This window comes from Hibiscus syriacus, unplaced genomic scaffold (genome assembly GCF_006381635.1).
Source record: "Hibiscus syriacus cultivar Baekdansim isolate YM2019G1 unplaced genomic scaffold, ASM638163v2 tig00110584_pilon, whole genome shotgun sequence".
NCBI lineage: Eukaryota > Viridiplantae > Streptophyta > Magnoliopsida > Malvales > Malvaceae > Hibiscus > Hibiscus syriacus.
The window spans coordinates 1,806,888-1,824,053 of record NW_024062792.1 but is presented as its reverse complement, the minus strand read 5'-3'; the positions used below and the strand labels follow the sequence as shown (position 1 = coordinate 1,824,053).

Genomic DNA, 17,166 nt, shown 5'->3' with positions numbered 1-17,166 from the left:
ATAATTGGAAATTCAAAATGGCCTGAGAAATAAATAAATCCTAAATATGATATACCTTAGTTAAATGTCGAATCCTTCGAATTTTAAGAGCAAATCAAATCAAGAAAAAAAATCAGTTCTCAATGATTCAACATGACAGACGATGATACCACTTGTTAGAACCAAATCATAAATAAATATGAAAAGCTTAATCAAGATCTACTCATGTCAAACCATCAAGAATAAATATTAGATTTGCGGAAGCATACCTGAATTCATTGTTGAAGATTACCTAAAAGGTTGAGATCTTGAAGATTGCTTTCTAGTTGTGATCTTCCAAGAATATAAAATTCCCTATAGTATTAACTCTATGACAGGATAAGAGAAATACGATATATCTATTTCTGGGGAACCATAACCCCTTTATATAGCTTATTGAATCAATTATTGTATGTACTTATAACTTTACCCCTCGTCAAATTATAAATACAACTTTAATAGTATCTATACTTTTATTTCCATGATACTTCTAATAGCTTATGACTTTATAACATAATTGGTCACTTAATTTATTCATATTTTACGAGAACAATATACATTATTAATATGTTCCCATAATTATAGATTTTAATCTAACAGAAGATTGGTCCAAGAGGTTGATATCGAAGACCAAAAGATTATCAACTCACGTTAGAGGTACTTGATTTATATGGCTACCACCGCAACAAAAATATCAATTGTTGGTTATCCATGATGTTTGGCCGTAATGTTATAGTGACATCAGACAATTGATATATATTGAGAGCGATAAATTTTTCAAGGCATAAACGGGGTTCCCTCTACAATCTGTACCCGATTGTTATGATGATATCGGACCACCACTTATTGTATTGATTAATTAGCGGAATTGTAGGCTTCCGTATTGAGTATTTGAATGTTATTGTGACACCGAGTACTAACATTCTATTTATACACATTGATTGATGTTCGACTTTTATGTTATCTGAGCCTAGGTGAAACTTATTAATTCATTGGAATTATTGTTATTTTAGGTGTGAATCCCAAGTCTAGATATTAAATTAAGAAATGATATTAATAGATAGATTAGAGATAATTAATGAATAATATGCTATCTTATTGAATGATAACTGGTGCTAGATGAGACCAGTTACAAAATGAGAACTTTATCATGTAGGACATAGAATGAGAATGGTTAGCATTATACTCTATTGATGGCATCGTATGTTTAGATTTAATTCTCTCTACTTAACATGCTTATATCTAGGAATTTTAAGTAATATAATGAAGTAGAAGAGTACTACTAAGCTTTATAAAGTTCAATGTTCATATGTTTTCATTCGCAGGTTAATTGCTTGTGCTATTTCAAGGAAACATCGTCGTAGCGGGATTCCAATGCCGTCATATCAGACTACAGTACTCTAGTGGATATGTGTATTCATAAAACTCTTATTTATATATTTGGTTTGTAAACTTTATGGGTTTTTTTGTATTCTTTTGTTTTAAACTAAATTGTCATGAAACTTTAGATTCGTACAAATATTTAATAATAATTATGGATGTCGTATTTTATTTAACTAATATTTAACAAATATTCTAATAGAGTACAAAGGCTGGAAGTACAAATAATTCAAGTCAAAGCTAAAAGCCGAGGAGAAGTCATCTAGAGATGGATCTACGGAGCCTTCAAATGGCAATGAGAAGCCATCGAATGGTAAGCCCAATTGGTTCTACAAGTCATGAGAAAGAAAAGACTCAGTCATTCAAATGTTATTTTTAGAGGGCAAACACTTTATAAGAGACTGTCTCCAGAAAAATCACCTTACTATTATTTGTGAGCAAAACTTGACTCAAAAAATCAATTTTTTTGACTTGACTCAAAAAAACTCTACCCGAATTAACTTCGAGTTGCAATTCATAAACTCAACTTGACTAGAAAAAATTTCAAATTCAAATCAAATTTTAAAATACAACTCGAATAGTAACTCAGATAATGTTGAATACCTACGGTGAAAGACTATCAAGAACACATGTAAATTGAATGAAGAAGATTGATTACATTGATATACACACCATACATTCTTATATACATCTTTTCAAGACAGTCTTTGTAACTGATTGATAACAAACTCAACTAATTACTAACAGCCTTAGCTTCTAGTAAACTTCTAGATTCACTAAGTTGCATGCTCGAGCAATGCAGATGCCCACACTAACACTCACATACTCATTCTTCTAACATTCCCTCTACTTCTTTTCTCCTGGTCTTGAAAAAACTTGAACCCCAATCTTTTCTCGAAACATTTCAAAGGCTGCTTTGGACAAGGGCTTAGTAAAACCATCTGCAATTTGATGAGCTGCAGGAATATAGTTCACACAAAGCTGTTGAGCTGCCACCTTTTCGCGAATGAAATGCACATCAAGATCCACGTGCTTTGATTGTGCATGGTAAACCGGATTGGCACTCATTGCCACGGCCCCTGTGTTATCACACCAGATAACAGATTTTCCATGTTGCTTCAACCCAAGTTCATTAATCAGTGTACTTACCCAAGTAACTTCAGCTGTAGTATCAGCTAAACTCTTATACTCAGCCTCCATGGTGGAATGTGACATGGTTTTTTGTTTCTTAGAGCTCCATGCAACCAGGTGGTTGTCAAGAAACACACCAAAACCTGAAATTGAACGACGATCAGAAACATTAGCACCCTAGTCAGCATCACCAAATGCAGAAACTGCATACCGCGCCTTGGATGGCAGAAACATTAATCCATACTCAAGGGTTCCTGCAAGGTACCTCAAGATTCGTTTAACAGCTAAGAGATGACTTGCACAGGGTACATGCATAAATTGGGCCACCTTCCCAATGCTAAAGGCTAGTTCTGGCCTGGTATGACAAACATATAGTAACGACCCAACAATGGATCGATACATGGTAGCATTAACCAGTGGCTCACCATCTTCAATTAGTTTGGATGCCATAATCATAGGCGTTGCACATGGTGATGAGTTTTCCATTCCATCTTTCTCCAACAGCTCTAAGATAAATTTCTTTTGGCTAATCATTAAGGAACCACCATACCGTTTTACTTCAATTCCCAAAAAATAGCTAAGGGACCCTAGATCTTTGAGTGAAGAAGTATCTCGAAGCGTGCATACAATCTTGTCAATAGAGGATGGTGATGACCCTATAATTACTATATCATCCACGTAGACCAGGAGGTATACATGCTCAGTACCTGTTATTGAGAAAAATAATGAAGTGTCAACTCGAGACACTTGAAAGCCAATTTGTAGAAGCACATCCTTCAGTTTGGTATGCTAGTTACGAGGGGCTTGCTTCAATCCATATAGCACCTTCTGTAGTTGACATACAAGGGGCACACCATCTGCTGCTGATTGCTCGAAATCAGGCGGTTGCTGCATGAAAACATCTTTTCTTAGATCACCATTAAGAAAGGCATTGTTGATGTCAACATGCCTCAATTCCCAATTATTGGCTACTGCAACAGACAAGATGATATTCACTGTTGTAAACTTTACAACAGGACTGAAGGTGTCAAAATAGTCTTGTCCAGGGACCTGCGATAAACCTTTGGCAACTAGGCGTGCCTTGTATCTGTGAACTGAACCATCTGGGTTACGCTTTACCTTAAAAAGCCACTTACACCCTACTGCAACACGTCCTAAAGGAAGTTTAACAAGAGTCCAGGTCCTGTTTCTTATGAGTGCATCAAACTCTTCTTGAACAGCATCAGCCCATTTGGGTGATTGTAGCGCTTCATTGACAGTGAAGGGAATAGCCTCATCAAAGTGACAGGAGTAAGCTTTTGGTTTGAAAATACCACGTTTTCCCTTGTGATCATAGGGTGATCGTTCATATGAAATATGTCAGCAGCAAGAAGAATTTCAAAATTGACATTACTGGTAGGAATTTCATAATTGCCTTCAGTATTTGCATTTGTTTCACTAGTGTTACTGTTGGGAGTAGTTAGATGAGAGGATTCGTCAACTACTTTTTTTGCAGGATTATTCTCAGGTATGGTTCCACCACTCGCTTCAGTGTGAGCATTCGAGGATTCACCCGTAGCCTCTTCCATACTAACATCTTCCATGTTGAAGGGCAATATTTCTCCCGATTCAATATTTCCTGGGGTGCCCAGATGAGCAGGTTGCTGCGTAGGTACATGTTGTTTGTTTGATACAATCTCAAGGGATCGAGAGTGGTGATTCTGAGCCATACGTGATTTAACCGGGGACACCTGTCCTGCAAAAGGAAACATAGTTTCATTAAAAACAACATGTCTAGAGACATAGACCTTTCCATCAGCAGCCAGACACAGAAAGCCTTTGTGTTGGGGGATGACACCGAGGTAAGTGCAAGGTTGAGATCGAAATGTGAGTTTGTGGGCTTGAAAAGGTATCAAGTGAGGGAAGCATTGGTATCCAAACACCTTGAGCTCATCGTAGTTTGGCTTCTTCCCTAATAATTTCTCACTAGAAGAGATCCCTTGTAAAACCTTGGTAGGTAGCTTGTTTATTAGCTGAGCAGCAGCAATAATAGCATACGACCAGAATTTCATTGGTAGTGTTGTCTGTGCCAGTAACACAAGAGCCATCTTAACCAAATGTATGTGCTTTCTCTCAATAACTTTGTTCTCTTCGGATGTGTGAGGACACGATAATCTGTGAATGATACCATCTTTGGCTAGAAGTTGGGAGAGGCTACGAAACTCACCACCCCAGTCACTTTGAACAGATTTAATGGAGGCACCAAACTGCGTTAACACCATCTTTTGAAATAATAGAAATGCTTTAGTGGCCTGAGATTTATATTTGAGAAGGTAGATCCATGTGTGTCTGGTACATGTATCAATAAACAAAGCATAATACCTAAATCCATTCGAGGAGATGTGTGGAGGTCCCCACAAGTCAGTGAAAACAAGCTGTAATGGAGTATCATAGGTTGTGGTTGAATGCAAAAATGGTAATCTGTGGCTTTTTCCCATTTGGCAAGCATTGCACGTTTTATTAATATCTAAAGAAACTTTTACATCAAGCTCTTTATTTACTTGTCTCAGTATTTCAGTAGAGGGATGGTCGAGTCTTCGATGCCATAACTCCTCTATCTCACTAGTTGCACATTTTGTAACTAAGCTAACATCAGCCGCATTGCACCTGTCTTCTTTTCCACTGTGACTTGCTATAAACGAGTAAAGCTCTCCAGATTCTTCACCAGTTAGAAGCACTCTGTTGGTAACCTCATCACGTACACAACAGTTATTTGCATGGAACTCAAAGAAGATGTTATTGTCCCTAGCAAGCTTCGAAACAGAAATCAAGTTTTTTGTTATATGGGGAACATGTAGCAAATCATGTAGCATCAATATTCTAGATTTAGTAGGTAAAATTGACCTACCAACCGTTCGAATGTCAAGGGAAACACCATTACCAACTGTAATTTTACCTGGTCCAAGGAAATCAGAGGCATTTGTAAGGTTTGTTTTGTCTGGGGTGATGTGATGTGTGGCACTCGAGTCCACCACCCAGCGTTCAGAGGATGCAGCAGCCACGTTTTCTTAAGAGTCTACTTTCAACCGTGAGCAACACTCGCAGCCCTGGTTACCACTAGTAGAGGTCGATCCAGACGAGGGATAGCTGCTAGAGGAACTATCCTTGAAAGATTTATAATTGTTGGTAGTGACACAAGTGAAGTCTTCATCAAACCTATGCCAACAATGGTCAACCAAATGGCCTATCTTCCCATAGAGTTGGCATTAGACACGTGTTCGGCCACGCCCTCGACCACCATTCCTCGATCCTGACACAGATGACGGTGCACGATTGCCCCTATGATCTTGACGGTTGGAGATGTTACGATCAGTATCTCCTCGAGCATAATTAGCAGTCATTGGCAGAATGTCCTGGTGTTCATCAAACCCCGCAATTTGGACCTCAACATCCATCAGCATTTTTTAGAAATTATCAATTGATAGATCCTCCTTCATAGTATAAACAACAGCCATGAAGGGCTGGTATTCACGAGGAAGGCCCTTCATGATGGCCACAATTTGCTCGACTGGTGGAACAACACTTCCACACGAGGCAAGAGCATCACATACCTCCTTGATGCGTGTGAGATACACCCTCATACAATCATTACCTTTCCTTATATACTGCAGTTTATAATGCAGGCTTATAACAGACAAAGTCGAGCGATTTGTGAAAAATTTTAAAATTGTTTCCCAAACAGCAGCAGCTGTTTCTGCTCCAACGAACTATGACAGCAAATGCGCACTCATCGTTGATAGAAGCCACGATGCCAGCGCACTGTCCTGCGCAACAAAGTCTTCATACTCTTCATTCACTCGCGTCTCACCACTTAGATCAAGAACCATCATAGGCGGCGAAGAGACATCACCGGTCAGTAGACGCTCCAGCCGGTGACTCCTAACGGTGAGCAAAACCTGCTGTTTCTAAAGCAAGAAGTTGGTTTCATCAAGAACCACATTAACTTTCTCGTTGGAGAAGCTTCGAGATGCAGTCGAGGTAAGATCCATGAGTGTGCTGATCTTCAAGAACCTTTATTCATGAGCGGAAGCAAGAGCATAAAATCCCACGATCAACGGCGATTGATACCATGTTGAATACCTACGGTGAAAGACTATCAAGAACACATGTAAATTGAATGAAGAAGATTGATTACATTAATTTGCACACCATACATTCTTATATACAGCTTTTCAAGATAGCCTTTGTAACTGACTGATAACAAACTCAACTAATTACTAACAGCCTTAGCTTCTAGTAAACTTCTAGAATCACTAAGTTGCATGCTCGAGCAATGCAGATGCACACACTAACACTCACATACTCATTCTTCTAACAAATAATTCAAAAATTTTAGTAAATAATGTATGGATTTTTAAGTTTGAGTCGAGTCCTTCAAATTTGTATGATATATGTATATCACTTATGAAAAAAAATGTGATGAAATATATATGTATTGTATATGGTTATAAAAAATCATTTAGATTGAAATCAAAGAATATCATAATATTATAAATATTTAAATTAAATTTAAACGAAAAATCAAAAATTTGACTTGACTTGACTCGAATTTTATAAATTCGACTAAACTCGAAAAAATTTCAAGTCAACTTTGAATTGTAAAATAGGACTCGTCAACTCGAATAACTCAATTTATTAACTCAACTTGATCAAACGCTTACCCCTAACTACAATCATCAATAGAGAAAATAAGCTAGAAGGAGAAGTATAAAATAACTATATAATATGAAGAGATAAAAAAAGAACTTATAAAAACATTTATTATACATGAAAACAAAAGGTAAAATTGTAATGACAAATTGAGTAAAGCCAATCATTATTTTAATTATTAGTTCCAACCATAATTATATATATATATATGGGGATGGAAATATTGGATATGGGACATGTAAACATTTCAAAGACTCAAACCAACTGACCCTCGGCTAAGGTGTACATTACTCATTACAACTACATAAGCTAGCAGCTTACTTAAACAAAACGCTCAAATAGTATTTTCTTGGCATACAACACAAAAAGTGAAATCCTCAATTCAACAAAAATTACCAACTTTATGAGTTTAACTGGATTTGAACAAATAAATAGACTCGATGCGTTCACAACATGATTGACAAATGATCTAGGTGACATCAATATGGGCAAATAATGGCAATGTACCTCCCAACTTAGGTTCCTGGTTAATTTCTAGGAACTTTTCTCGCTGCAAAGTTTATCAATGAGCTCGGCAGCGTCCAGAACAGTTGCTATGTTTTCGGCATTGTCCTCTTCCACAGTGATTCCAAACTCTTCCTCAAGCCCCATCACGATCTCAACCTGAAAACACAGGCATCATATAGAACTGCCTTTGCCAATCTTTATAAAGAAAATTAAGATTGACTAGGGAAAAGGGATGATCCCAAGGATGCATATACAGAAATATGCATCAAAGGGAAATATGTTTACATATATATATAAAGCTGATGGGCAAATTTCATCAGATATGCATACTTCCCAGGTTCCAGGACCCTATCCTACCCGAACAAGTAGTAAAAATGAACAAAAAAACGAAAATTCGAAAACTTCAGATGGTTATAGACGGTTGAGAGTACCGTATCAAGAGAATCGGCTCCAAGATCAGCGAATTTTGAATCACCCGTGACTGGTTTGTCACTTGGCACAGCTAGTTGTTTCCTTACAATTTCACATACCTTATCCACTGTCTCTGGTTTGGCCTGCCCAATGAAATTTAACTTGAGCATCAATATCATGTTATTCCAAAAAAAAAAGCACAACAGACACTTTTTACATGAATGACCAGACTATAACAGGCATATTTATAACAAACCCCGCATGTGCAGCACAAAGGACTTCACGCAAAGCAAAAAAATATAACATATATGCAGATACCAGAGGCAAGTGAATTGCTAACCATTCCTTACAGTCCTTGAAGTTAAGGAAGAATAGCATAAACACTAACCATATTTCCAACAACCCCATATGAGAATTATCAAAGAGAAGAAAAACATGTTCAGAAGACAGTCCACAAGTAGATTTATATCTTTGCACATTTCTATGTAATTGAATATTCCATGTTATTTCCTCAGTATTGGTTCAATGGACACGTAAAAAAATCTCACAAATAGGTAAATGACATAGAACTATCATTTCATTCAATGATGAACATACAGCGCAGGAAATCCGCAAGCGAGCAGGCATTGAACGCAGCCCAAAGGAGAGGCTGCTTCTTCCCTGGTTCATAAATGAAACCAATTTCAATCCAGAAACCCTGCTTGTAACCTGTTAAAATGTGCTCAACAGAACAAAGGTCAGTCAGTAACTCACATGCAAAAGAAGAATATCAAAGCACTATCCGCTTGTTATTTTGCTCTAAAAATTTGCTCGATATAATGCACATAAATTTCAACATTATTGCTCGATATAAAAGTCGAGTCATGCATTTTGTTCTCCAAATAATAATAATTTTAACATATAATTCTTTACATCTGAAAATAAAAATTCAAAAGACAGATTCCCAAAACTAACGATAGTTGGAACTAACAAAATCAATATATATCCTCATTTTGGACAGTAAACAAACGCTAGGAAAGGTAAAAGATAAAGCGCAAGATCGAATAAAAGAACAAGCAGATAGAGAACAAATCTAACAAAAAAAATTAAAAGAAATGATTAAAATGTAGTAAATAAAAAGATGCGAAGAAAGAAAAGAGAGAAGAGAGGAAATACGAGAGCATGGCGAGGCTGCATGGAGATTGAAGAGCCAGCAAGGGAAGCCATTAGAGAGTTACAAAAGGAAGTGAAATACGGCGGAGAGCAGGAAGAGAAGATTTGAGTTGAAGTGTACGTAGTAGGGTTTATCCTTTTGTGATATTGATGAAGGGAATTGTAGTTTGTGGATAGAGACGGCAACTGGTGTGGTGGGTTGGCTTCTGACCGGACTGCCTAGTTGGCAGGGGAAGCAATTTTGTGGTGCACGCCTAACCAAGTAGATTTTGTTGATAAGATTGGACTTGCATTTTTAACCTAATTTCAACAACCATATCAACAACCAAAACGGGTTGGTTCATCTTTCCTTTCAGCCCAAAAGGAGTTTATCTTGGATTGGATAGAATCGAATTTGAATTTTATCTAAAAAACGAGTCAAATTTCGGGTGGATGAAATTATTCTAGACTTAGGTCCAATCAATTTTAGATGATGTATATTTTTTTAGTTAAATAGAATGAAATCAGCGACCCGACTCATGTCTATACCTATGTATTACAGTAGAATTATTAATTCTATCCTTTAACCATTTTTTGGGTCAGTTTGATCCTTGTACTTTTATTATCAATCACATGAGTCCTTGTATTTTCCATTAAAAAAATGTTGTGACCAATCACAAGCATTCTTTAAATTTGTTGGATTTCTGCTATTCTCTAGATTTTTTAATCTTTTAACAATTATTAGACGTGGCATTTTGTGATTATAGCACATTGCATTTTTAACGGAGAAAACGTCAAGGGCGGAACATGATGCTTGAAGTTAAAGTAGGGTGTAAATTGATCAAAAGCTATTTATAGGTCAAGTTAAAAATTTTACTATAGTACAATGATAAAATAGATACTAACCTTATTATTATTATTATTATTATTATAAAATAATTCGAGATAAGAATTTAAATTCGTTTATAGTAAATAATTGAATTTAATATTAAATCTTAGTTTGATTGATCATTAATATAGCTTAAAGATTGTAAATTCTAGTACATAATATCTTAGAAGAGTTTATGAGTACGTATCACATCAAAAGATACTAAGATAGTGGATTGAAATATGTGAGGTCTCCCATTATTGGTTTAATTAACCGATTTATCATAAATAAAAGAGTCAGTTATATTAAAGAAATAAAATATGAACAAACAGTGATTTAGTATAAATATATTTTTTCACATATGGTGTAAATTATATACATTTACAAAAATTGTTCGGTAAATGATTATTTTTTTTAAACAGTTATATCTATAGGATATACGTTACTAATTGGTTCATAAAATTCTATACATATACTACATTATAATCACTTGTATTATTGAAATAATTATAATTGTCGGCCAATCTAAACCTCTATCATTTAAATCTTGTATTTTAATGTCAAAATTTTCCTGGTTTGGATTAAAAAAGCCTCCCCATAGACCCCTAAAGGGGGGGGGGGGGGGGGGCTTTCATTATCCAGCATTAAACGTGAGTAGAGAAGTGAGGGCCATGCAAATGGCAGTTGAAAGTCGGAGGTTTTCACGTACACATCCCACTTGTCTTCCTCTTTTTCACCCCTCAACTAACTGCTTTCATTTTCATGCTTTCTCAATTTGCTGTCTTAATTTACCATCATCTCGATCTTAACCCTTCAACTCCCTTCCGTTGCCCACCTAATATCCCATACTTATTTTCAAGGATTCATGCTTCTTTCTTTCTTGAAAAATAAATTCAATTTCTGAGCATTCCACCATCAAAACATGTACCACCGACTTCTAAGTTTCCAAGAATTATTATATGATATATCCATATATTAAAGGTTGATTTTTTTAAAAATTAAAATTTATTGAGTGGCTTTAATAGTAAATATAAGTGTCATTCTTCTTATAGATTTCGGATTCCAAAAATTACATATATAAAGTGTATGTGCGTCGTGAATTACTAAAAACAATTGGACAAAAATATTATCTCATAATTATCCCAAATTTTTTAAATACAATTCTTTAAATTATAACTTGAATCTATAACACCCCAATTTAGGGGCTAAAATTAAGAAATTATAAAGTGGATTTATTTGGTATTTTGAAAGAAACAGGGGATTAAATTGTAAGATTTCAAATTTGGAAGACCGTTTTAAGAAGTACAGGAAGTTCAGTGGCTAAACCCATGATTTAACCATTTTTTAATATGTTGAATTATAAATCTGATTCCCGTGCGCAGGCAGCAGAAATTTTCCAGATTTCCCTTCTCCAACAACCCAACTTCCAACTCCGATCTACTCGCCGTCCGACCTCCAAACGACGAGCCGAAACCACCATCGTGTTCGTTGTCAATCGAGGAACAAAAACCCTCAAACCTTTCGTCGTGAATCATCGCCGTTTGTCATGAATTTCAGTCGGAAGTATCGTCGGTAATAACTCGGTTTTAGTTGGTTTTTCATCGATTCACGACGATCGGGTCATCCGTTTACGACACCTCCCGCACCATCGTGTTCGTTGCATCGTTCCGAGTGCGCCGGTGTCATCCTTGGTCTCCGTCGACGGCAGCGCGTGAGGAGGTGAAGCGGTCAAAGTTTACGATTTGTTGAAATCGAGCTCTCCGCCGTTCAAAATTGTAAACCGAGCTTTTTAAGTATCTCGAAATCGCTCAAAATAATTTTTAGAAATTTTTCCATGATTTTATCACTGTTTACGCGCCCCCACGCGCTGTCACTGCGCGTGGGGAAGGAAAAAATGACCGGTTTGACCGGTTTTGGTGCATAGTTGACCGGTTTGACCGGTCACAACCCGACCCGACCCGTTGACCCGACCCAACCAGTTGACTCGACCCGACCCGATTACCCAACCCGTTGACTCGACCCGACCCGTTGACCGTTGACCGGCGTTGACCACTGTTGACCAAAATTTTGACTGGCTTTGACCGAGCATTAAATGACCTTTGTTTTTGATTGAGTATACCTATCCTGACATTTTTCGACGTTCCAAATCCGATTTCGCTGTCCGTTTTTTGAAATTCGAACCTGAAGACCTTGAAATTTCCGGTCAAACCCGTTGACTTTGATTTTGACCGAAAATTCCAAATTTCTGAAAAGTCATATTTTATGCTTTCGACGTCCTGAATCCGAATCTAAAGTCCGTTTCTCCAAATTTGAACCCGGTAAGCCGTCTTTCACTGATATATCACCCGATTCGATCTGTTTATCATAATTAAGCTCCGTTTCTGATATAATTTATGTTGATATGTATCTGAGGAATTATTGGAAGTTGAATTGAAGATCAAAGGCATTCGAATGGAATTTTTATGGTCGATCAGTATTGCACGAAAATCGAGGTAATACTTTACTACCTCTTTATGCTTTATGGAACATGTTGATATTGATAAATGCATGATTAAGATAATGTTGGTCTCATTTGTGTAGTTAATTAGTTTCTACACTCGATCTGAATACGGTAAAAGGGTTCAGTAATTGATTATGGTTCAGATGATTTTTACAAGAAATTGAGGGATTGTTAGAATTAAATTACAAGTTCTGTGCTTAGTGATAAAGAAATCAACATGGGTTTGTAACTTATAGTTTATTTCATCAAAGGTTAAATGTTAAAGGTACTTGGATGGGAAATTATGATAATACTCCGGTAGGGTAAAATTACGAAAATACCCTTAAGTTGGAAAATGACAAGAATTGTCTATGGAAGTGGATTAATAAATCTGAAAAGAATTATTGATCTGCTAAAACTATTGATGTGCATAAGAAATGTTAGTTTTACTTGGAAATTATGGATAACCGGTTTTTAACCCCAAGAAGGTTTATGCTAGATACTAGAAGCCTTTTAAGGAATCATTTCAAGATCAAAGAATGTTCGAGGAAGCAATTAATCATAGGATCTCTATATTATATTATTTTCGTTAAGAGATAATATCGAAATTATCTGGTTAAGAAATTACGAAAATGCCCTTGAGAGGTAAAATAGTCAGAGTTGACCCTGAAAGAGAAAGTACTTTGAGGATTTGTACTTAACTCGATTAAGTACAAATTTAATTATTAATATTCTGTCTTTGTAAAGAAAAATTCATAATATTGCGTTTGTAAAATCCGAGAAGGCACTTGACCCGAAAATATCTGAGTTATGAGTAAATACCTGAAGAATAATTTATCGGAGGGTGCTCTTTTATCATAATTGTTCGAACGGACTGAAATAGATGATAAATTGGAATTAAATAATAAGACCGGATGAAGAAAAAAGATTGAAATACCGTGGATCTGTAAAATGACCAAAATACCCCTGTAATGGAAATGACCCAAGAATATCACCAAGCTCATGAATGATTGAATATCCTCGAGCTCTGAAATGAATGGAATAAAACTAAACATCAAAATTACCAAAATACCCTTATGGCCTAAATTAAGTAAATGTCTTGGATTAATTAAGGAATCTAAGTAAGCATGGGTATTGGACTACCTTTAAATGTAATGGAAAATAATTTAAGTGAGTAGATCAACCCTAAAGCTATGTCAATACCTGAATGACATAGATATTACTGGAACATGTGTTCGTCTTCTCAAGTTTGGCTCAATGATAAATTTTGGAAGTATTCAACTCAGCTCAACTCTAGATTGTATTCAGTATTAAGAATTGGATGTTTGTTCGACAATCAACCACGAAGACCAAATTTAATGGAATGGAAGTACAACATTTATCTGAAATTCAGGAACGTTTGACTTACTCTGGAAAATCCTGAAGTAACTGGAATGGAGATGACTGCTAAATGAAATAGGTAACCTCAATGACTGAGGATTTAGTAAGTGATTTGGACAAGTCTGGAAACTCTGATGAGTTTACGTAGTGTACAATTACAATGGGTTATGAACAAATTAATCAAGTACGTCAGCATTTCATGATATTGTGGAAGTGTGGAAATGAAATAAAGACATTGGAAGATCTATTCAACGATGATTCCGAAAATGGTCTATGGACAAGAATTGTGGTATTAAAGAGTAAATACCCTGGAAAAACAATGAATTGACCAATTAACATGCATTAGTTCTGGGAACTATTCATGTAAGAGTTGTCTGATAATCCGATCAACCGACATAGAATATAAATGTCCTGAACCTTCATTTCTTCCTTATCAGCTCAAGTCACATTCTAAATAACTGATGATTCTGTCAGTCATTGAACTCTTCCAATAGTGATTCTGAATTCCGATATTCTATCGGTATACTGAAGATCCGTATTCCTCTACTTGTTAAGATTATCCAATATCTTTGAATACTATCTGTAAATTCTAGTGTGTTCCCTACTCACATGAATATTTTATCTGATTTTCGATTTGAATTCTGATCTGATACTTGACATGGATTCTGATCTGATATCTGACATAGATTCTGATCTGATACTTGACTTGGATTCTGATCTGATACTTGACCTGGATTTTGATATGATACTTGACCTGATTTATATTTTGATTTTTGATATATTCGTTTACGGACGAACATATTTTACTTGGGGGGTAATGTTGGAGAAGTATACCTGGAGGCTCCTGTGTGCTCAGGGCCTTATTTACCGGTTCCTCGGCTGTGTGCTCAGGGCCAACTGGACTTGATGGTGGGTGTATGGTTCTGGGGAACCTACAATTTGGACTTGTTGGATGGGGGTATATATACATATATGTTTTAAAAGATCTGTATCTTTTACTGGTTTTATGGGAACCCACTAGAAAACCTATTCTGATCTCCTGAACTCAGTCATCCGAAATATTTCTCTGAACTGAAAGCTCATTGTTCGTTACTACCTGAAATATCCATAGAATCTCTGCTCAGTATAAAGATCTGTAAATGTCTGAATCGATAAGGAAAAAAATATGTTTATCTGTATCTATACGTTCTTCAGCATCATCTGGTAGTTCTGTATTACTGAGATTTCCAAAGCTCACTCTATTACTCACCTTTTCAGGTTAAAAAAATTGTACCAGTGCATCTATCGACTTCAGTAAGGGAGTTCTTCCGGCGTTGTTGCAGAGAATGGTACATGTGATTAGGGGGCATGTAATTGTATTTTGATTTATATACGAGTCTGGAAATGTTTTATTTTAAATAGTGACAACTGATTTTATAAGTTACATGTTTCAATAAAAGTTTTAAAATTTCCGCTATTTTTACAGTGGGTCACTCCGGTGGCCCTAATGTGACTTCCCAGATCGGATCGGGCTACCCGCATCGGTCTAGGGGTTACAGAATCAGTGTTTTGATGTTTATGTCTCATGATCATGGGTCAGTTCCCTTCATTTTTAGTTTATTTTCCATCAATAAAACAATCTATATATATATATAGTATTATCAATTAAAGAATATCAAACTTGATTTAGTGGTTTGACGTGTCTAACACAGTGACTAAAATTTTATTCATTGGAAATTATTTTTATTATTTTTATTTCTGTTTAATAGTATCATCATCATCTAATTGAACAATTAAATTGATTGAATGTGTAAATATAGAAAATTAAGTATACTATTACCTTAATGATAATCAAACTAATATAATGTATAAATAATGAAGACTACATATATCATTATATGAATTTATTTAATTATCATATCAGTCATTATACTAATTGAAATTGAAATAAAATTTTAATAACTTAATTGATAAAATTTTTAATTTAACGACCAAAATAAAATAAAACGAATAATTTATCACCTACTCTATAATTTAAATTAAATACTTAATTTTAAATTCTCGGTTTATTAAATAGGCCAATTCTTAATTCCACTGATTCATTCACTTCACAGATTAAGAAATGAATTTTCCCTGGGCTTTGACTTTATTAAACAAAAAGTTGAATAAGTTTGGTTTATTGATAATTAAATTTTTACTTTCACTAAGAAACTTCAAATATAAATAGTAAATAAATTATAAAAATAGTTATATATACCATCTTCGTCGTATGAATAATAGTTTGAACTTTAATAATTAAATTTAAAAGAAAATATTATTTAATGCATTGAAACACATTTAATTCCAGAAACACATTTAAAATTTTAATAAATATCTTTAAAATAGAGAGTAAACAGAAAAATAGTTGTATTTAAACACTCATAATAATTCATGTTTGAATTGATAAAAAATTTGTTATTTCATATATAAATACAGTTTGTTATAATTGGTCATAATTAATATGCTATTTTGATCAAAGTTTGACTTAATTTGTAATATAGCATAATATTTTGAAAAGTACATCTTTTGGGGGCATAGTGCATTATTATTAGGGATAGACACGAGACTCGAACTTGAAGTTATATTTGGGTCGGTCGAATTTGGGTTTAGAGTAAAAAAAATTCAGATTTTTTTTATAATTTTACTTTATATATTAGAAAAATTACAATAATATCCCCTCTATACATTATTTTTTCAATTAAATCCTAATTTTGTTGAATAAAAATAATATTTTTTAACAAATATATTATTCAAATCAGATCCGACCGAATTCAAATTTTATCAAAAAATGAATTGAGTTCGACTCAAATGAAAGATGCATATAATTCAGATCAGATTCAAATCAAATATAATATATATAATTCTTGAATCAGGTCGGGTGGACCGAAAACTAACCCGATCCATGTTATTTTCTTCTCAGTTGAGCTTTGGGAACTTCGGCTTTTTGGCGTACTTTTCCACGTAGAATCCCTCGTTTATTCTACCCTAATAATAAAATTAGATATGATACGCGTAATAAAACGAAGAAGTAATTGGTCAACCTTTTCAAATGAATAAACATTTTTATTAATTATTTGCTTGCTTCACCGACAACATGTCGACTTAAATATTTGTGGATAAAATAAGACTTGGTGATTGTGTAATTATTAAAAAA

At 34.9% G+C, this 17,166-nt stretch overlaps 1 protein-coding gene across 1 annotated transcript; it reads right to left on the bottom strand.

Moving 5' to 3' along the window:
• Positions 1–7,468: 7,468 nt before the first annotated feature.
• LOC120133618 (acyl carrier protein 1, chloroplastic-like) lies at positions 7,469–9,406 on the bottom strand. Its single transcript, XM_039150173.1, has 4 exons — positions 9,292–9,406; positions 8,734–8,844; positions 8,157–8,279; positions 7,469–7,881 (listed from the first exon to the last, which is right to left on the bottom strand). The coding sequence occupies exons 1-4, from the start codon at positions 9,340–9,342 to the stop codon at positions 7,753–7,755; spliced, it is 414 nt and encodes a 137-aa protein (XP_039006104.1). The 5' UTR covers positions 9,343–9,406; the 3' UTR covers positions 7,469–7,752.
• Between the last annotated feature and the right edge of the window lie 7,760 nt (positions 9,407–17,166).